The 21,511-nt window shown below is 40.1% G+C and overlaps 1 protein-coding gene across 2 annotated transcripts in view; it reads left to right on the top strand.

Moving 5' to 3' along the window:
• Positions 1–205: 205 nt before the first annotated feature.
• Positions 206–21,511, top strand: part of HOMER1 (homer scaffold protein 1) — an 87,493-nt gene continuing 66,187 nt past the window's right edge. The window contains exon 1 of one of the 2 annotated variants that reach the window (XM_061475881.1): positions 206–296. In XM_061475881.1, coding sequence (XP_061331865.1) covers positions 292–296 — 5 coding nt within the window. In that variant the 5' untranslated portion in view covers positions 206–291. The other variant, XM_061475879.1, reaches the window with a different exon arrangement.

Genomic DNA, 21,511 nt, shown 5'->3' with positions numbered 1-21,511 from the left:
CTCGTCTGTCCCCGGAGCCACCGCCACCACTCGCCCGGGGGCCGGAGCCGCTGCCTGCGAGCGCCCGGCGGGGCCGACAACCATGGGAGTCCGGCCCGCGGGGGGCGCTCCCTAGGGCGCGGGCGGCCCCGCTCGGCCCGGCAACTGCCAGCCGGCGGCGCGGCCCCCCGGGCCTGCTCGGCGCGGTCCGCCTAACGCAGCGGCCCGCCGCCACGGGGCTGCGGAGCTGCCGGCGCGGCCAGGAGCGCCCCGGGGACGCGGCACCGCCGGCGCTCGGCGCCGCCGGCCGCCATGGGGTAAGGATCTTGCGGGGGGCTGCCGGGCTGGTGCCGGGGCGGGGGATGGAAGCGGCTGCTGTTGAGGCGGGCGCTGCTAAGGGCGCACGGAGGCGAGGGGGGTTAGCGGCGGGGAGCGCAGGGAGCAGGAATCTTGCCGCGGCCGATGCTGTGCATCATCCCGGTGGCAGGGGTGCGGTGCTCTCCGTGAGGGCGCAGCGCGGTCTGCAGCGGGTTGCCTCTGCCGTAGCACACCGGATCGTGGGAAGATCTTGGCTTCCAGATCCCCGCCGTGAGGAGCTTTCTCGGGGGTAGGTACTGGGAGGTCAGAGCTGAAAACGACTGCTTTAAGCTCAGAGTGACAAGGTGAAACTTCGGAGCCGGCGAAGGCTCGCTTTAACTCCCCCGGAGTTTTCAGGGCTATAAAGCAACGTGTGAATTTCGCAGTGAAGAAGGCTCTGAGGGAATGCGCTCAACAGCAGGTCCCCTGGTAAAATGGGACGTCCTCTTGAGGTTTTAAGGAGATGAGAAGGAATAAAATCTTTACAAAGGAATCCAATCGCATCTAAATTAGTAGGTAAAAAAAAAAACAAAACCAGATACCCGTGTAAACTTTAAAAACTTTTATCCTTATTAATTTATATAGTAAAATGAAAAAACAGTCCCTGCTACTGGGCTTGTCTGATAGTGCGGTTGAAACTAGTCCACGTTCAAAAGCAACAGAAACCTGGTGTGATTTGGCTAACTGCAAGGTGGATACAGACTTTTAATGAGCTAACAAAATGCTCTTTTTCTGGGGCTTTATGGCATAGTCCAGAGTATAAAAATTAAATTTGGGAATTCGAATGTGAAATTAGGATATTTATAAGGAAGTTAAAATTGTCTCTTTCCTCAGGCTGTTAAGGACACATGGAATTATACAATTTATTAACTTACCTGCGTGTGGGGTGGTAACAGCTGCATCCTTGGCTCTGTCCTAGTCACTGGTATTCAGCGTACAAGATGTAGGAAGGAATGGCTTCTTAGGCTAGCGTGTATTTTCCTGTTGCCTTCCCTTCCATTACAAAAAAAAACAAGAAAACAACAACAAAAAAAAAAACAACAAACCAGACAAGCCAAATAAACCTAAACTTGCAGCTATCTATGTATGCAAGAAAGTGATAATGTGTTTCAAAAACCTGCCAAAAGGCTAAATGGTATTAAAATGTTTTGGGGATATATTCTTAAAACTGGTAAGTAGACATGGAATTTTGCACCTCTTAAAATTCAAATAATAGAAAATCTCTATATAAAATCACTACTGTGCTTGTAGATATGTCAGTTAAGTGTCATATTACAAATATGTCATTACAAATGACACTGAGAACTGTTTAAGAAGAGTAAAGCAAAAAACCTGATGGGGGTGGGGGAAGAAAAAAAAAGACTCCCCATTTCATCATCTCCATTATTGCTGGTGTTTTAGAGCCACAGCTTCTTAACAAATAGTACAAACCAGTATCTGTAGAGGGGTTTAAAATAATCCTAAATACCAAAGTTAGTGTGTTGACTTGGGTAGTATCTAGGCACATTGAGGTCAGGAGGACAAAACTCACTGGTGAAGACTTTTGAAGGCTCTTGGTGCACATTGGGATATTGCAGTATAGAGTTCCTTTGCAGACTGTCTTCTGACAAGGTGGACAAAACCTTAGAAATACGTGAGTGAGCACATACAAGCCAGGGCTAGCACCTGCTCTGTGGATCTGCCATTAAGCATCAGGTGTTTGCTCACGTTCAGAGCACAGGTTCTGACTCAATAGTATTTTGTATAAACATCTAAACACAGTTGCCCATGGATTTTTGAGTATTTGTAGACCAAGGTTTACAAGACTTTAACACTCTTACTGTGAAAATAGTCTGCAGATACTCTACTAAATTCTTAGAATTGAGTGCTCTAGAAGCAAGTTACAAAATGGTTGATAGTCTCTGAATTCTTAGAATTGAGTGCTCTAGAAGCAAGTTACAAAATGGTTGATAGTCTGTGTACCTGGCCACACAATGATCTGTGTACTGTATTCAGTATTTGGTATTGCTGGCCTGTGTAAGCTTGTACAGCCAGCTTGTAGTACCTGCTTGATGGAGAGTTTACCTATTCTAATGGTCAGAAAACTTGACATGGGGGAGAGGAACTGACTTGCCAAACTAGCAGTGGCTTTCTTAGTGTCATTTGTTATAGTGAAGAATTCAGAGTTCTGCCAATGTAGTTCAGCCTACTCGGCACATCAGGTATCAACAGGCAGGCCAGTTAATTATGCAGTGTGTGTGTGCTGCATACTAAGATGTGATGACTGGTCTCAGGGCCAGTGCTGCTATTAAATACTTGTTTTGAGAAACTTAAAACTAGAAGGTGGTATTATAGGGAACAGCAGCTCGGAAAGCACTCCTCTTGGTGCTGTGTTTTGTATGTCTGTGGGTGTCTCCTAGCTCATAGGAGGAGGTAAATGAATCAAGCCTTTAGGACTGCATAGACCAGACACATAGGATGTCCATTCTTTTTTCTCTATCTGCCAGTCTTATCTCTCCTCTTTTAGTTTCTCATCCCTGTTGCATAGAGACAAGTTATCAATAATCACTGTTGAGTGGTACAACCATTTATTTGTGCAGACCCATCTATTTGGTTGATCACATGAAATATAGTGTACTTTAACAGAAACATATGGATTTTTATGTGCCTGTTAAAGATGACCTCAGTATGTTCTGTCCTACTTGATAACATCTGTCTTGTATTCCCAGTATTTAGAAGTACAGAATTTGTCAGAACTGCACAGTCTTCAAGCAGAGGTTTGATTACATTAAAAGTCCTCAAGAAATGCATCTTAAGTAAATGTAATCAAGATGTATATTGGTAACCTAGACTGTTGTGTTCATTGACCGGGTAAATCCCATGCTAAAGCTGTAAACTGTCTCTGTGTTTTTACTTGTCATTGGTACTGCTTCTGGCTGGGACAGGGGAGTTAGAGGTTTGCATTTGTGGACTGCTTAGGCTGAAATGAATACACTTCATGCTACCTGCACAGCCATGAATCCTGACAGGGGTGAGAAGCTGGTGTCCTGTTAAACTTAATCTCTTGGATTAATTCCTGGTTTATTAATGGGTTGTCTCTCTGTAAGTACTTTCCTTTATGACCTTCTGGGCTGTGGACAAGTGTCCAAATTCGTCTTGCTAGATTTTCCCTTCACTCTTCCTGAGTGATAATGAATTACAGGGTAAAAGCTGCTGTAAGATGTGCTTGTCTCTGTCATGTCATGTTAATCAAGGTGTCTCTATAAAGACTTCAGCTTCCTTACAGTTTTATTGGGCTATATTTAGTATGTTATTTTCATAAAGGTGGTTATAATATGTGTCAGTTTGAGATGGTGGAATTAGAATACTAGGTTCTTAAGCTGGCTGGAGAATATTGTGGAAGATGAGTATTTTAGGATGTTCTTATTAGCATTGTAATTGCATAGAAATAAGTATTTCATTTTAATTTTTGGCAGTTGGGAAAATGTCTTTTCCTGATTGACCCATTCCTAGCCCTTACCCTTTTTGAAGGATGGGGAGTTAGTCAGATGCATTCAGTTAAAGCATTCAGTATACGGGGTCCCATTTTGAAGAGAGGGTATTATAGTCATAAGGGAATTGACAAATCATGCTAATTCTAAACTGTAGGATGTAATATCTTTTTACAAAGCTCATTTGAAGCTTTAAAATCTAAAAATATGTGGAAGTTTATGCTGTTTGAACATATGGGATAGAGAGATACTGCTGTGGAAATGGGTGTTGGTTTCCTGCCTGTTGACTTGCTTTTTTAGGTGTTTCCAAACCCTGGTCTTGTCCTCAAACTTTTCAGTTTCCTTTTTCTAGCTGGATAGCCAGAGATGAACACTGTAAAGTTATTGGGAGCCGGAGGCATTGTTGATCACTGAATTTGACCTGACTTAGGTTCTTTAGCCTGTCTTTCTCCTTCCCACAAGGCTTAATGATAGCTTTGTCTTAGCAACAGCCCCTCAGCTCCTCTGACACAGAAATATTGCAGATACTAGAGCAGAAGGTGTAGCTTCTTGGCAGTAGTTCAGTGTTACTGCAATTCCTGGCCATCTTGCTATCTCAGGGGTAAAATGAGATGCTTATTGCGTGAAAGCAGTGGCAGCAGAGTAGTTTATGCTGTCTTCTGTGGCAGTGTGGAGAGTGTAACGAAACCAGATCAACATCAGTTACTATAGATAACACTATAAAACTTGATTAGCTGGAAAAAAATGGTAAGGTATAAATACCTAGACAGATGGACTGTATGTAAATCAGCTTGAAATAGTTAGTGAACTGCCTTGTTAAGCAGCAATATGTGGAGACCTCTACCATGCTTAAATTATCTTCTATCACAGTAGTTTTATGACTGTGTAAAATAAGCACGAAAAATCAAAACCAGCTCTTCTGGCCTGGCAGCACGTAAATGAGTGTCCCAGACCCACAGGGGTTGATTTCCATGCTGATCTAGTGGAGGTATGTGTAATGGCTTAAGGTTGCGATTGATCTCTTTCAGTATTTCCATGCATTTTATAGACTATATAGACCAGCTCTTTGGGTGAAATCGTAGTTCTGCTGAAAAGTCACATTTAAGTCCTTCACACTCATCATGTTGAGATTACTGTTCTTCTCAGTGTCACAAGACAAACATCAGATGAATGCTTTGTGCGTGTGTTCTTGTGATTTCTCTCTCCCAAACAGTGCTTGCCCTACAACAGTTCCCGTTATTTTGCAGGACTCATAACCAGATGTCAAGCCAATACTTGAAGAAATACACAGTCTCGAAGCCATAGAGATTGCAGTTGCACAAAATAACAGGCCAACACTTGTAATCAGGGGAGGCAATGACATCTAACCAGCATTAGAGTGTTTCTGCCTGCTAGTTAGTAAGTGTACTAAGTAGAAATCGGTATCATTTTAATGAGAATTTTGTTGGAAAACATCTATTCTTGATTCATTATTCAATTCATGATTGTCTCTTAAGACTGCAGTTTTATTTAAAGCTCTTAGCTGAACATCCTTTACATCGCAGCTTTTCAAATCTATGTCCATGTGTTAGTCTACTATGAAAAGAAGAGCATTATCTCATGATGTAAGGCTAATTCACTAGTAGTGTCTCATTAGTATAGGTGCCCAGGACATCATTTAAACTAAGCCTATGCTTTTCCAGTGTATTCCAGATCAGAGACCGTCTAAACAATACATATACTTCATAGAGATTAGAAAGTTAGTTCTACTTTTCTAGATATCTTTAATTTTTAAGCTGTTGAGGCCTTAAGTAGTTATCAAGAGCTGATGGCTTTTCTAGTTGAGAGGTTACAGTTTAAGAGGCACTTAGCAAGGGAGTTAGTGTCTTATAGAGATACCCAATGAGGCTGAAACAGGATTTGGAATGGAACTCACATTAGTAAATGTATATATGTGCACAGAGAAATTAGGTGTGCTTGTGTCTTAACAGTGTGACGTTTATATCTGAGACAGTCCTGCACTAAAGAAAATCTGTCTTCCCCACATGTGTGATTATAGTCTTAGTAACAGAGAACTGTAACAATGGACAAATGAACAGAGTATTCTGTATTGTTTTAAAACCCCCAAATTGGAGTACTTGGTCTACTTAGTCTTTTTTTTTTTTTTCTTTTTTCCCCAAGATAGTATGGTATTTTGAAATCTGTATTTAAAAGCCCTACTTAGGTGAAAGCCTTCTGTAAAAAAAAAATAAAAAAAAAATGTGCAAGAGCATGCTTTCTGGTTCAGGGTTTCGTGCTGTTCTCCCTGTGAGGCTTTTCAGATGTATTCAATCTTAAAAGTAAGGTGCAGTGGGTATGGAAGCATTGTGCTATGAAAAATCCACTTTTAGATCTAATTTTGGTAACAAGTTTCTTTTCCCCATTCTGTTGCAAATATTTTTGTTTTTTTCCAAGTCTGGGCTGTGTGAGAGCCCCCAGTACTAGTACTGTGTGGAGGACAAGGAGGCTAGAGGGGAGAGGAGGCTAGTGGGAACTGTGGTGTTACTCCACCTAGGCCTTGCACCATGCAGTGCTGGGCTCTGTTCTATCTACAGAGAGCCTGATAGTGGTATTAATGTCATCTGCTCTGTTTTGCAAAGTAATGGAACCATGTTTGAATAGTGTATTGATTTTCTGGAACTGCATCACAAATATGCTTCTGGCAACACACTGCATTCCGACATGCTTCTCTGGTGGCAAGTAGTGTGAATGCCAGTCATTGTTAAAAAAATTTGTCTAGGGAGACACTATTTAAACATGTAATAGGTGATGCTGGATTGCCAGGTATGAGCATATATTGACATTTCCAGTATCTAATCATGATTTTTTGCCCCCCCTTTTTTTTTTCTTTTTCATTTTGACCAATGGCTTTTACCTGAATCAAGAGGGAAGAACTTGAAATGCATAGTTCCTCTCAGGGTTTTCTTCTCCCTCTTCTTCCTCCATACACATACAACTGATTCACAGGCACTGATTAGTCAATCTCTGTGGTTGTCAACCTTTGTCAACCTTTGTCAACCTTTTCATAGTGTTTTCACTCTTGCCACCAAAAAGTGGGAACAACAGAAGATGGGGGCTGCTTTTTCCTGTTGTCTGCTGCAGCAAAAGCATTTCTGTAGAGAGCCACATCAGTACTGTAACATGGCTGACTGCATGGCTGTACAAATACAGGGTTGGCAGTAGGGAAGTATCATTACAAGTAGGATAGACATACCTTTTGCTACAGCAGTGTCTGATGTTCTGAAGGGAAGTGTTGAAAAAGATCCAGGCTTAGAGTTATCTCTGTGCAAGTTTGCTCCTCAGTTTTGAAGCTCAAGTCAGAAAAGGTTTTTTTGAGACTATCTACTAGGTTGAGTCTTAGCTTGTTGAAGAAATGTCATTTTATTCCCAGTTCTGTAGTGTTCTTTCATAGTAAAAAACATAATAGGTAATGTCAGGGGTTAGAATTTGGCTTTTTTTTCAAATGCTTTTTAATGCCTTATTTTGTAAATAGTATGCTATAACCTTGAATCCATAGTTAATCTTGAAGCTGTTCTTGTAACTGGGCATATAATGAGATCTTCCTTGAGTTTTGAAAACTGAAGAATGAGCTTTAAATGGTCAACCCTTTACAGTGAAGTGTTGGTGAAATAAATGATCCTTGATGTATATGCTCATAATTCCTTCTTGTGCCTGCCTATTTCCAACAGCCTGCTAGCCCTGGCTTGCAAGAAATGTGAAAAAATGTTACTGTGTGATACTGGAGAAACCAGTTTTCTCCACCATAAGCCTTACTGCCGAGTGTACAGCAATGACAGGGCTTCTTAGGGTATGAATTGTTTTCCATGCCAACAAAAATAAGCATATGGAATAATATATGCTGTGTAGCTCTCTTGTCTCAAATCATTACATGCAGTAACTGAGGTCCTAAACAGCTATTTGGCCAGTTGACTTTGAAACCGAAAACTTATGCTTTTGCACTGGGAATATTCGTCACTGACTTGTGTGTGACTAAAAGCCTGCAATTAGACAGCAACCATTTCACATAGATTAACTTATTTCAGCTTCTGAATATTGATTTCCAAGTGCCTTTTCAACATCCACCTATAGATATGTATATATACAGATACACCTATGTACACATACAAGTATATATGTCCCTCCCACGCCAGTGTTTGTTCTTGTTCTTTTACAAAATGTAGGATTTCCTGTGTCCTTTACCAAGGCTACAACCCAGGCATCCTGAGCTCTCTGCATTTGGACATCCATAGGAACTGGGCTCCTACCAGGAGATGACTGGCAGTGCTTGGGAGTAGGAGGTGTCCTGCTGATTTGAGTCCTAGGTAGGCTTGGTTCTTCAGAAGCACTGCACAGCTAATGGCAACATGTCTGGCTATGCACAGTAGTAAGACTCCCAGGATCTTTGGGAAGTTTTCCGGAAAAAGACAGGTGCTGAAACACATGGTTAAGTAATGATCCATTTTGATGGGATTTCTGTGAAACACGGGCACTTAAACTCTGGATTCCCTAATTTAGCTCACATCTGAATGTAAGTGCTGCCTGTTCTGTTACAACAAATCTTGACAGGCCACTCAAGATCTGAGATAATTTTTAATGATAGTTATGTATTTGGTGTCCTTAAATGTGAGATACATAAAAAAATCAAAATCCTCCTTTTTTATCCACCTGAGTTAACAAGTTTTTAAAATTGGGTTGGAACAAAAGCTAGGATAGTTCTATTACTGGGATGGATTTGAAAAGCATTGAAGGGGCCTTTTCTATAACATCTGTGACTTTTATCATTAGCAGGATTTGAGAATATTATTCTGGAGTGAAGTTCTTGGACAAAGGAAAACAATTTGCTCTTTCTCCAAGAGTATTTACAAAGAGCAGTTTTACTTAGTGTGAAAATACTTTTGAACAATCCTTCTCTTCTTCTCCTTGGTAATAACCATAAATCCTAGATTTGAAGAATCTTGCTTATCAAATCTTAAATTTGAAGAATTTTACTGCTGTCAAGGAGTCAGAGATGGACATAGCAATCCTCAAATCACCTGCACTAACTCAACCTTTACATATAAGACCCAAGTCTAGATCTTTAAAGGTTACCTTCCGTCTTGCTTGACTTTCCTTGCTACTTCTGCAGCTGGCTATTGTTTTTGTAAAACTCAAAACATCGCTGATGCAGAGGACTTTATTGTCACATAAAGCAATATGTGTAGGATGTTGCATATGTTTGTGAAACCATTTGGAAAAGAGTAGTTGAACACTCTGGTGGAAGGATTTTGTCAAGGAAGAATAGTAACTGTCAACACCATGTTCAAGTTCAAAGTGGTTTTACAAAATCCAGCCATACAAACAGTTGTGCAACTTTGGGAACTATTTCTGTAGTGGGAGCCTGGAACAAACATTTGATTTGATGTTCTATATGGCTTTGAACAAATCCTTGTTAGTATATTTAGACCCTAAAAAATGCTGGCTTGATGATCTGCAACTTGCATGTAAGAGTACTTTTTGGAAATACTTTTCCCTCAGAATATAAATGGAATTTACCCAGTTACTAAGATACAGACTTTTGTTGTCACCCTGTACAAGTCCTCCTGACTTCCTCATTGTAGAGGAGAAAGAGTGGGAAAGAGGCATATAATGATGAGTTCAGATTGTGGGTAGGTGAACTGATTTTTTGACACCAGGTCACTGAATACTGCCTGGTATGAATACGAGGTTTGCAGCAGAGTGCATGACTGTGTGCTACTGTTAGAACTTGATGACAACACACAGTTTATGATTAGTATCACTGGTTGTGGTCACAAAGTGGAATTTCATCTTTCACATTTGAAAAATGCACCTAGTATACTTCCATGAGAAGCTTATATTGAATGAGAAGTATCACTAGCCATAGTAGCACAAGAGCAGTTAGTCTTCTTCATTGACACTTGACAGGCATGGTGATCTGCTTATGTCATCTGATGCCTTAATGAAGGCTATTAGAAAAATGGCAAGAATTCTGGTTCCAGATGCCATTATGCTTACAAACTAATATGCTTATATACTAAATGTTTAGAAAATTAGTGGTCATGATCAAACTTCACATGGAGCCAGTTAAGTAACAATTAAAACTGATGCTTCAAATTTCAATTGGCAGATACAAAGTTTTGTTCTAAATAGTTTTGTTTTGTATGTATGCCGTTCATCTTCCTGAAGAACTGTTCCTCTTCATTTGTTTGTGAACACTGAGATTTTTATGCAGTTAAGTATGGTATTAGTACTTCCTACTCAAGGCATTCTCTTTACTAAGTTAAGCAGCTGTGTATCCTGGTATGCTGTTTCTAAACACAAAACCTATTACAATGGGAAATGGTAGGTTCTGCTACATGGACTTGTATTTGATGCTTCGTTAACCTTTTTTGGAAGTAGGCTGGTGAGCACCTAAGTGCACCTCAGTTTGGGAAGACTGTACCATGTCTATGTTTAGCGTGCATGAGTGAAATGTTTTTAAGTACAGCTTTCTTTAAAACTGGCTTAGCTACTTACAGAATTCTTGCATTGCAAATAAAACTGCTTGTTTCTGGCCACTGTTTATTTCATGGAAACAGAAACATTAGGGCTTGACTTCTTACATTTAATACTTATTCTGATACTTATGCAAAGGAGTGGGTGAGCGAGGTTTTTTTAGTTCTTGGTTTGTGCATAGGTTTTGAATGCATTGAACCCTACCAGTTCATTCCGGTACCATGTAAGGAAAATTGTTACTGTTGATAAAAAAGTCATACTAAAAAACCTAAATAGGTTTTAACAAGCACTCGTTCCAGGTCTTTGATTAGATGCTTCGTAGCAGTAGTAGCATGCATTTATTGCTTGAATATTTTATTGAACTGTTAAATATAGGCCTCTGATATAGGCAATTCCAATTCCATTGAAATAGGCAAGAAAATACCAGTTTTCTGTCACACAGGCATTTGAGCCAGCACCTCTGCATAAACTGTATGGCATTCATTTTACTGCTTAATTTGTCAAAATGCTAACTGGTTTCCTGAGATCTGTTGTTTTGTTTTGTTTTTTTTCCCCCCTGTAATTACATTCCAACAAGTAAAGTAACTTCCATCTAGGTAAATCCCAGATAGCTACCTGCTATCTTGGGGTTAGAGCTCCAGTCATTGTGGATGCCTTTCTACAGTATAAGCCATATTTTGAAGTGTGCTTTTCACAGTGGTTGATAATCTAATTACTGTAAACTAACACATAATTTGTCTTTACCAGCCTCCACTAGCGCAGTCAAAGCAAGTGCATGAGCCATCAGTGAAGAAATGTTTACTTACATTATTTGGATAGCAATACACAGGGGTAGTACTGATGCAGCCATTGTGTTTCCAGCAGTCATCTTCCCTATGAGATGCTTATCAGTGTGACAGCCTAGACCAGGTATGGCTGTTACTTTCCAGCTGTGGGGGCCCATTCCCAAGGCACAGCACTTGGCACAATACCTTTGTTGACATTTGTTGTGCAGACCTGTGTACCTTTTTGCACCTCAGCCTGTGTAGAAGGCTGAACAGGGCACCACTGTTTGTTCCATGCACAGTTTGTGGTCATACTGATATGTTTGAAAATGGATTGTGCTTTGCATTCTTCTTGTGAATCTCACCATTAAGGCGGGAAGTTGCCTAACAGTGCAAGGCACGTCATTGGGGGAAACGGGATTTGGAGCTGGCCTGGGAATGCCTGTAGGTGATCTGATGAGCAGAGGGGTGTGAGGAATGGTATTTGGGTGTCCCGCTTTAGGAGGAGCCTCAATGTTTTTGGCATGTGTATGGTGTAAACAGGAAAACTGAGATCTGTCACTTGCAGTTACAGCTCAATACAGATGCAGCCACTGCTTTCAAAATTCAGTAGTGCGAGTTGTCAGAAGGAGGGACTTGCTGGCATGGTAGTGGCATGCTCAGGGTGAATTAAAGAGGCTTTACAGTTCCTGCAGTGTTTAGTGGGATGATTCAAATTCATTTGTTACTTATGAATATAAAATTAATTTGTTTACTTTTCTAGGAGTCTAATTCAGTTCCTTGATACAAATGAAATAATGCAATTATCTTGTGATGTGGACCAGTGATTCTTTTTGAAACTTTGTATGCTGTAGCAGTCTGGATGGTATTACAAATTGTTTGAAGATCAGTTGATGGGGATAGTGAAGAAATGCATGTTTATTCAGCTTGGTTCATTCTGCTTGCTCCGTATATAAATTCTGATACTTCCACTGGTGCTGGTGTAAGCATGACTTCAGCTTTGAGATGTCTGCAGTTAACATGCAGGTTGTGCTAATGATTTATTTCAGGGTATTTATTCCTGAGAATTAAGTGTAAAAGCTCTCAAAACTGGCTGTTACCTGACAAATTCTTAATGTTAAATAAGGGGCTTGTGGGCTTTAATGAAAGGAGTGACTAGTGCCAGGCCCTCAAAAATTAAAAGCATTTTTGCATATAAAAGGCATGTTGAAATTACTAATTTGGAAATCTAGAAAAAGGTGGGGTAGACTTGGTTGATTGGGTGAGAAGCGTTAAGGAGGTGTGATCACTACTGTATGAAGACCTACAAGGAAGCAAATGGAAGTTTGAAGCCAGTAAAGATGGTGATGAAAGACTGGTAAGAAGCATTAGAAGGAAGAGTTGCTGAAGACTGGTGCAGAGTGAGGAAACCTTATTTTGCTACAGAAAATCATTTAAAATGAATTCCAAATGTCTCATAATAAACAAAGAAGATCGGTATTCCTTGTTGTGAATAAGTCATCTTTAAAATCGCAAAGTTATGACTAGTATTAGTTGAGTGTTGCCTCTGAAATATAATTGGAAAAGTAGAACTTAAACAATATAAAAACCTAATTTTTAAATACCATCACTGTTTACTATATAATTGATGATTATCTCAGTGGAAACACATGATGAATTAATTCTGTGATTTTTGTCTTCCTTCTATTGCTTTTTTTGAGGTTCCAGAATTCTCATCTCTCTCGTCAAATGCCCCAGCTCTGTCTCTGTTTGCTCATACCTGTGAAATACAACCATCAAAACAGACATTCTTGTCACAGGCAATGATGAGACTTGATGGAGTGCACAAAATCACGCTGAATGTCAAATTAGAAAATACTGCATTTACGTGTTTTTTGAACTCTGCCGTGTTTTAGGGAGCTTAAGCTAATGTAGGATTATTACTTATTTCAGTGCTCTTCATGACTGCTTGTCTTCGTGCCAACCCTCTGTTCTTGGTTCCTTCTTTCTGTGCTAGCTGTGCAGTGACACTTATCAACACTGCTGAAGGATTTCATTACAGCAACTAAATTGATCTAACCAAAATTTACAACAGACGGTGTTAATTTTTGGACAGTCTCATGCTTTCATTTTGGAGCAAACCAGGGAATTTGTCTGTCAATTGTCTGAATGTGTTACTCTGTGTGGCACTTCTGCCACTGCTGTCTTATGTCCCTTGTATCCCACCAAACAGTATGATTAACATCAAAGAATCTTCATGTTCTTGCAGTGTTTTGTTTTAATTCATCTGTGCCTCAGCAACAGCACCTAAGTGGCCTCATCCAATTTGGCTTAATTCTCACCTTGTTTACTCAGCATCAGTTAATCTAATTAGTTATTTGTGAATGGCATTAACAGCCCTTCTCACAAACTGAAAATTGTTTTGGAAAGGAAACTACTGAAGTTCAGATCTCAAAGAGTCCATGAACTAATTTAAGGGTGTCCGTGAGACATGGCCAGGAAAACAGATGGGATGGGATCAGGCTTCAGTTCTGGAATTTGCAGTAGATTTCGAAATCATGTCCCACCTGGAGCCTTCCTCCTCATCCTCCTCTTCCATGCCTCTGGAAAGGAGAGTACTGCTGGGGCAATAAGACTCTTGCTTACCAGCAGCATCTCTAGACCCCAGAGCAACTCTGTTCTCTCACCCTCTCTGCTTCTGTATTTGGAGAGCTATGCATGTTCTGCTGCTACAGGGGTCTTCTTTGTTTCTTTTCTGTTGGGTGGGTTTTGTTTTTGTTTGGTTGTTTTTTTTTCCTTTAAAACTGTAGACCTTGTAATGATACTGAAGCTATAGTGTCCCTGAGGACCATGTCTAGAAAATGTCTATTTAAACTCAAGAAAACTGATGATGCATATTGTTATGACTGTTATTTATCATTGTTAAATTGCTGTGCTAAATAACAGGAGAAGTTCAAGCTGATTTATGTTCTCCATTAAAATGACTGGCACGTCAACTCCATTGATTGTAGATGTAGATTGTAAAGAAAAGTTTATACAGAAAATATCAAGAAAGTAGGGAAATGAAAATCTGGTTATCAATACCTTTTGATCCTTTCTAAACTTTTTTTCCTGACAGGTATGAATGACATTATTTCTTCCTTTACAGCATTGTGCTGTGTAGACTTTATTCCTCTCATTTCTCTTTGTGTTTCAAGTGTGGCAAAGTTGCTTTTCCATGTTGTAGAATGAAAGAAAATTAGTATTTTTAGACTGTTGCTTTTTTTATTATTCCAGTTGCAGCTTAACTTAGTTTACTGTATGTGAGGGTTGTTGCAGAAATGTTAACATCTAGACTACTTTCAGAAGTGTCTTGTTAGCCTGTCATTCCAGGGTTCTTTTTTCATAGAACAGAACATAAAGATAGAAGAACTCCTCTGTGGGCTTCCTTGACAAGAATTTTTGGACAGAGCAAAATCCAGGAATATAATATAACTTTGTATTAATTTTTGCTATTATTATTATGCAATATTTTCACTATAGGTAAATATCTAACTGAAAATTCATCCTAACATAGTTTGGCTGCGCTTACGTCATTACAAGCTGATTATTAGTTTTCTCTAATCTTCTAATTTAAAAACAAAGTTAAGGTAAAAGTTCAGAGATACCTTTGTCCACTTACTTGCATGATTTAGAGGAATAGTCACTTCTTTTCCTAGAAAAATTCTGAAGATGCTTATATCCCTGGAATGACATCATAAACTGAAGTGAAAAGTGTGAAGATAAAGCTGAGTGCTTGTAATACACTTTTTGTTATCTCCTCTGACTCCCAAAGCTCTCACTTGAGTCATGATTTGAAAATGAGCTTTTGAAGGTTAGGTGGAAGGACAAAAAAGGAAAACCTTAGAGATACCTTCGTGCAGCTATTGGAGGAACTTTTATAGTCAGTGATAAATTCTTGGTGTAGGTGTTTCCTGTAATACTTGGGCTGGTTGCCTGCCTGCAGAACTTGAGCAGCATGTGATAGCTGAAGGCATTGGGGAACAGGCATTTCTTAAAAATCTCCAGAGTTATAGAAGTGAAAGCAAATCCAGTGTTTGTCTATTTTTCTTCCTTTAGTTTTTAATCAGGTTAACATTACCCCTTAGTGCAAGCAGCTTCATGTTCATTGCCTTTATATGAAAAATTGAAGAGTTTTGTTGCTTTTTGTCCCTTGCTCTAGAATAGAAGCCCTAATTTTAAGTAGTATCTATTTTATTCCAAATACAGGAGTTTTCATATTAGCTGGCAAATGTGATTCATTGTGTTCTTTCTTAACCAGAACTCTAAAGGCATGTTGACTTTGCTTGTTAGAGCTCAATGCGAGTGCCTTTACCATCCTTGGGAGCCTCAGAAGAGAGCAGTGCTAAGCTGCAAGCTGTTCTGTACAGTTAGGAGGCAGACTCCTAACAGACGTCCAGGCATGGCAGGGACAAGCAGCTAATGAGATACTACCTAAATAGCAGGATGAAACCTGATCTACAGGTGTAATTTTGACACATCTAAGTACGCCAAATTACAGTGCAGAACCCTGTGCAGTGTGCTGCTCTTTCTCTGAAGAATGTTACACGTTTTCATGTTTCGGTTTTTGCTTTCTTCAGTTTGTGATAAAACAAAACATGAGGTTTTGCTGTTGATCTGCGTATTGAACATACCTAGTAAGACCCATCTGATTTCACTCTATCATGGATGAATATGATCATTGCTTGCTTGAAGGAAAACAAGAGGACACTGTCATTTTGATTTTCACTGTATTCTGAGAAATAGTAATGCAGCTAATGAATGCACTTAAGTCTTTTCTGCTGGTATCTCAAATTTGCTCTGGAAATTAAGAAAAGAAAAAATTTAAACCATCTGCAGTGAAGTTAACACTGACCTACCAAAATAATTTATTCCATCAATCTCGTTAATTTGAAGTTAAAGCGTTAGAGTCTTACCCACCTGATGGTAGGCATCTAAAGATGGAATGAGACAAAGGGCAATTCTTGGCTTCTTAGTGCATTTGTATTTCCCTTGCGATATGATGAGGCCAAGGAAGACTGCCGGTGGGTTGTTCCTAACGAAAGATACTGAGGGCAGAATTCATTTTCTTGAGGTACTCAAAGTAAGCTAACTGTATTAGTGACCAATTTTATTATTAATAGACTTTGTAATGTTTTTGAGGTGTGTGTGTATGTAGAAACAGTGATCAGGAGCATGTCAAAATCATAGAATCATAGAATGGTTTTGGTTGGAAAGGACCTTATGATCTAGTTTCTCAACCACCCTGCAATGGGCGGGGATGCCTTCTGCTAGACCATATTGCCCAAGGCTCTGTCCAGCCTGGCCTTGAACACAGTGGGGATGGAGCATTCACAGCTTCTTTGGGCAACCCATTCCAGTGCCTCACCACCCTCACAGTGAAGAACTTCCTCCTTATATCCAATCTAAACTTCCCCTGTTTAAGTTTTAATCCATTACCCCTTGTCTTGTTGCTATAGTCCATGATGAAGAGTCCCTCTCCAGCTTCTTGTAGGTCCCCTTCAGATACTGGAAGGCTGCTATGAGGTCTCCACGTAGCCTTCTCTTCTCCAGGCTGAACAGCCCCAACTTCCTCAGCCTGTCTTCATACAGGAGGTGCTCCAGTCCCCTGATCATCCTCGTGGCCCTCCTCTGCACTTGTTCCAACAGCTCCATGTCCTTTTTATGTTGAGGACACCAGAACTGCACACAATACTCCAAGTGAGCTCTCATGAGAGCAGAGGGGCAGGATCACCTCCTTCGATCTGCTGGTCACGCTCCTTTTGATGCAGCCCAGGATACGGTTGGCTTTCTGGGCTGCAAGCGGGCACTGCCAGCTCTGCTGCTTGGGACATAGAATCAGAATAGTTTGGATTGGAAAGGATCTTTAAAGATCATCTAGTGAGCCCCCCTTGCAATGAGCAGGAACAGATGTTTTCCAGCCTAGCTGATTCTATGATTCAACTAGATCAGGTTGCTCAGAGCCCTGTCCAACCTGTCCTTGAATGTTTCCAGGGATGGGGCATCTGCCACCTCTCTGTTCTAGTATTTCACCACCCTTGTAGTAAAAATGTAAATCTACCCTCTTTTAGTTTAAAACCACCTTGCCCTATCACAATGCACCCAACTAAAAAGTCTGTCTCAATCTTTCTTACAATCTCCCTTTAGGTACTAGCAGGCTGCTAGTGGAGCTTTTTCTTCTTCCCACTGAACAAGCCCAACTTTCCCAGCGTTTCCTCACAGGAGAGGTGTTCTATCCCTCTGATAATTTCTATGGCCCTCCTCTGTACCACTGTTCAGTTTCTTGTCTGCCAGCACCCCCAAGTCCTTCTCCGCAGGGCTGCTCTGAATCTCTTCTCTGCCCGACCTGTAGCTGTGCCTGGGATTGCTCCGACCCAGGTGTAGGACCTTGCACTTGGCATGGTTAAACTTCATGAGGTTGGCATCAGCCCACCTCATAAGCATGTCGAGGTCCCTCTGGATGGCATTCCTTCCCTCCAGGGTATCAGCCAAACCACACAGCTTGGTGTCATCAGCAAACTTGCTGAGGGTGTACTCAATCCCACTGTCCATGTCAGTGACAAAAATGTTGAACAGGATCGGTCCCAACATCAATCCCTGAGGGACACCACGTGTCACTGGCTCCTGTGCTTGCAACTCTGCCAGCTTCCATTTTAGATGCTGCTGAATTTGTGAGACTGTAGTCTCTGTGCAATGCTACAATTAATTTTAAATCTGTGCTGTAGAAGAAGCTCTTTACTATTATAAAGTTTACTGGTAACAATATCCTTCAGTGGTCTCTTATGAATGGGAGGCTCTGGCAGAAGAGCAGTGAGTTTAAATGAACTTTCTCATTACTCTTCATAATCATGATTTTTGGGTTTTTTGTTTGTTTTGTTTAATAGCAAGAGCCTTATTTCCCAAGATATGGTAATCCTAGCTCTTGTGATTTTATATGCTGACAATAAATTTTAAGTGCTGTCTACAGTTGTTTCACAGTGCCTGCTTGCAGGATACTCCTCTGCCTTTCTTCTCTTTCTTCTTCCTCTGGAAGGTCTTATGTATGGGCTTCCTGAGCATTTAGCTGAGACTGGCACCTACAGAGTGGTTCATTTTTCTCCTGAATAGACTATTTTATAGAATTACATGCTCATAAAGATGCTGTCCACATTAGTGGATATGCCAAAATGTTATCAGAAGGAATCGATTTCAGAAATATTTTCTGCCCTATATTTTGAAGTTACCTCCTTTCCTGACTTGTCTCCTGTGTCATACAGGCACTTCTATTTATTGGTACAAATAAGCATAGGTAGATGATTTTTCTACCAGTGAAAGTCTGTAATTGTTGACTTCATTAGAGTTCTGTCTCCTCATAGCATCAAATTTAGCCTAGCTTGTATTAAACTACATTCTTTGCACCCAGCTGTATACGTGTGTTTTGCATATATTTCTTAGCCCATAGTAAAATGTTAAGATTTTATTTTTTTTTTCCTTAGAGTCTAGAGCTTTAAGGTATGCAGATACAGTGCTACTGTCCCCCCTCCTGTCTGCATAGCTCTGAAATTTCAGCTATTCTTTATAGGAACACTGACATTTCAAAGATAATAGATTTCTGAGAGTTTTATGAAAATAAAAGTCAGGTGGAAATAAGTGCTTGTTGAAATAGTGAGTGTTCAGCTCCTAATAGTCACAGAGGAATCTTTTCTCCCTTCAAATACTGAAAAATTGATGGCATAATTTGTGATGGTATGCCAAGTTAGAAGTGGCTAAAGATCGAATACTAAAAGCTCATTGTTCAATGGGAACAAAACAGCTTGGCAGAAAGCTTGGAGGCAGTGCTCTGTGCAGTGTTACATAGCCACAGAACATCTTCTGAGAAGTAAGCTACTGAACTTAATAGGCAAGTAGGCAAATATCTATGTTAACTTCTAACTGAATACAGAAAACTTACCAAGATTTTTGGGAATGACTTCCTAAGCTTTTGTGGACCATGAGTAAATCTGACTTAAACCCAAAATACAGTAGCAAAAGTAGATCTAAGAATGTAAATATAAAAATAGATAAACTGCTGGTGGCATGGGAAAGATTTTGATCTGGTTATTTGATTGTAACTTCCTTTTTTTTTTTTTTTTTACTATCTAAAGCTTGCTTTGAGACATTAAATGTATGTAATGTGGAAAGCAAAATCTTACGAGTACTCATTTTGTAAGTCTGCTGAGTGTGTTTTGTTCAGGCACTTAATAACTTTAATTTTTATTTCAAGATGGCAGTTGTCAGTGACTTTCTCTCCAGAAAAAGATTTTATTTTAGAACAGTTCCCATACAACATAAAACCAATGTTAAGCAATACTGTCCCACAAGGTACTGTGTACAGTATTTGTCAGACTTCATAGCACTTTCAGGAATAAGGAGAATTCTGTGGCTTTCTGTTGCTTTGAACTGCATTTGCACTCTCGCTGGCTCAGACTTCTGAGAAATCATTGGCTGTGTTTGGATGCCATATTGACAAATAAGTTCTGACTACAGATGCACTGTTGGTCACTGTATTTCTTTTCAGAAATACCTCTACTCCTCAAGCTGCTTGAAGTAACCAAAGCTTGTTACAGCTTTAAAAACAATCTAGATACAGTATTTTTTAAAAGTATAGCAGGGCATTGAGAGAAAGCTCTAGTCTTAGTATGCTGTCATTGTGAAAAAGCAGGAGGGTCTTTGTCCTGTCCTAAATCTGAGGATAATCAGCAAATGCCTGAGAGATCATAAAGGGGATTTATGTTGGCTGGTATGGGGAAAAGTTACCTTGAATGGCAAGTACTACAGAAGCTCAGAACTTGCTGTGCAGAATTACCACCTTTAAAAACAGGTATGTGATGCCTGCTGAGAATGTGTGGAGTCCTTATGACTGGCAGAGTGTGTATGCTGAGCATGCAGGCTGCCATGTGGCAGGGTTTTCTGTGCCCATAGCTTGTAATGGACTGAGGGCAGAACACTCTAAAGTCTAGTCTGCACTGTGGACAGGGAAGGTGGAGTGTAGTTGTACTCCATTTCTAAGAACAGGGATGTTGTCCTGTTTTCTATAATGCACAGGGCATCATCTTCCTCTGAAACTGAGTCTGAAATCTGAAGGGTGGGATCTTGCGCCATTTTCAATTTGCAAAAGCAATAAAAAGCACCTCCAAGGCACATTTTGTTGAGCTTGACTTGAAAACAGTCTTGTATTTGTACTCCAGGAGCATCAAAACCAGTAAGTCTGGATAATGCACCTTGAAGCTTTTAAGATCCATATCAGGGAAATAGCAATTGCTGAAATGATTGACATAAATGCTCATTCTCATGGACTCGGTGTTTGTACTCAGTAGATACTTTATAGCTATCAAAGCTGAGCTGAGTAGGAGGACCCCATCACACTGGACTTGCTTTTCTCCTTTTGTCCTGCTGGTTGGGGAAAATAGCTGACCTGGTTCCACACAGTGCAGCACCCTTCCTACCAAAACTGTGTCAGTTTAGCCCGGAATGCAGGGGAATGGCAGAATGTGTGTATAATTTTTTAAAAGTTTTTTTTAGCACCATTAGGGGAGACAAGTAGGAATATCAACTAATGTTGAAGTTCTTACCTTCTTTTCAGTGGCCTTACAGTTTTTACAGGAACTGAAGCAACAGAATCCAAGCCTTGAGAAGTTGTAGATATGGCAATGAAAAGATAGTGTGGGGAAAGAAATAAGAGGAAGGAGGTCTTCAGCAGCAGTGTTGAAGTATCAGACATGTCAAAGGATAGGTTTTTCTCCTAAGCCTACCCTAGGACTGATATCAGTGAATGGACTTCTGTATCAGTGATGAAAAAAACTGTTGTGACTCTACCTGCTTAAGTGGTACTTACCATGCTTCTTTAGTCCTCACATTGCCACTCAAGTCCAGGAAGACGTAGCATTTACTTCTCTTTAGTTTGTGTTTGACCACTGTAATGTTGCAGTTTAGGCCAGTGAAGAGCAGCAGTGTATTAGCCTTAATGTTTCTGCCACACCTGAGCGGACATTTCTAATAGTCAAACGAAGTTACTATGGCATTCTTGTTAATTTCTGTTCATTTTGTTCAGCATCAGGGCATCTCTGGAAAAGAAATACTCTCTATGTAATTAGCAAAGAGTTCTTGTCTTGGTACCTATTAGTGTCTTTAATGAATACTAAATAGTTTCTGGTAATGAAAGAAAGACCAGAGAAAGCTCAAAAAGGAGGAGTAAAGAGGGAAGGGTATAAAACCCATAAGATTTTTTTTTTTACAAGTTTTTTTTTTTTCTTATTTAAAGCTGTTCTCTTGCTTCTCTCTGAACTCTATAAACACAAGTAAATTTTTTTTAAATGTATATGTATTTTATAAAATACAGTATAATTTATATAGTCTGAGTACTTTGCAAGGCAAAAGGGAACTACTTTTTTATTT

This window comes from Pezoporus flaviventris, unplaced genomic scaffold (assembly GCF_033815535.1).
Source record: "Pezoporus flaviventris isolate CSIRO_AGI_PZ_B2104156 unplaced genomic scaffold, CSIRO_AGI_Pfla_v1 ptg000090l, whole genome shotgun sequence".
Lineage (NCBI taxonomy): Eukaryota > Metazoa > Chordata > Aves > Psittaciformes > Psittacidae > Pezoporus > Pezoporus flaviventris.
Note: the sequence above shows the minus strand (reverse complement) of the source record. Positions and strands in the feature narration are given on the sequence as shown.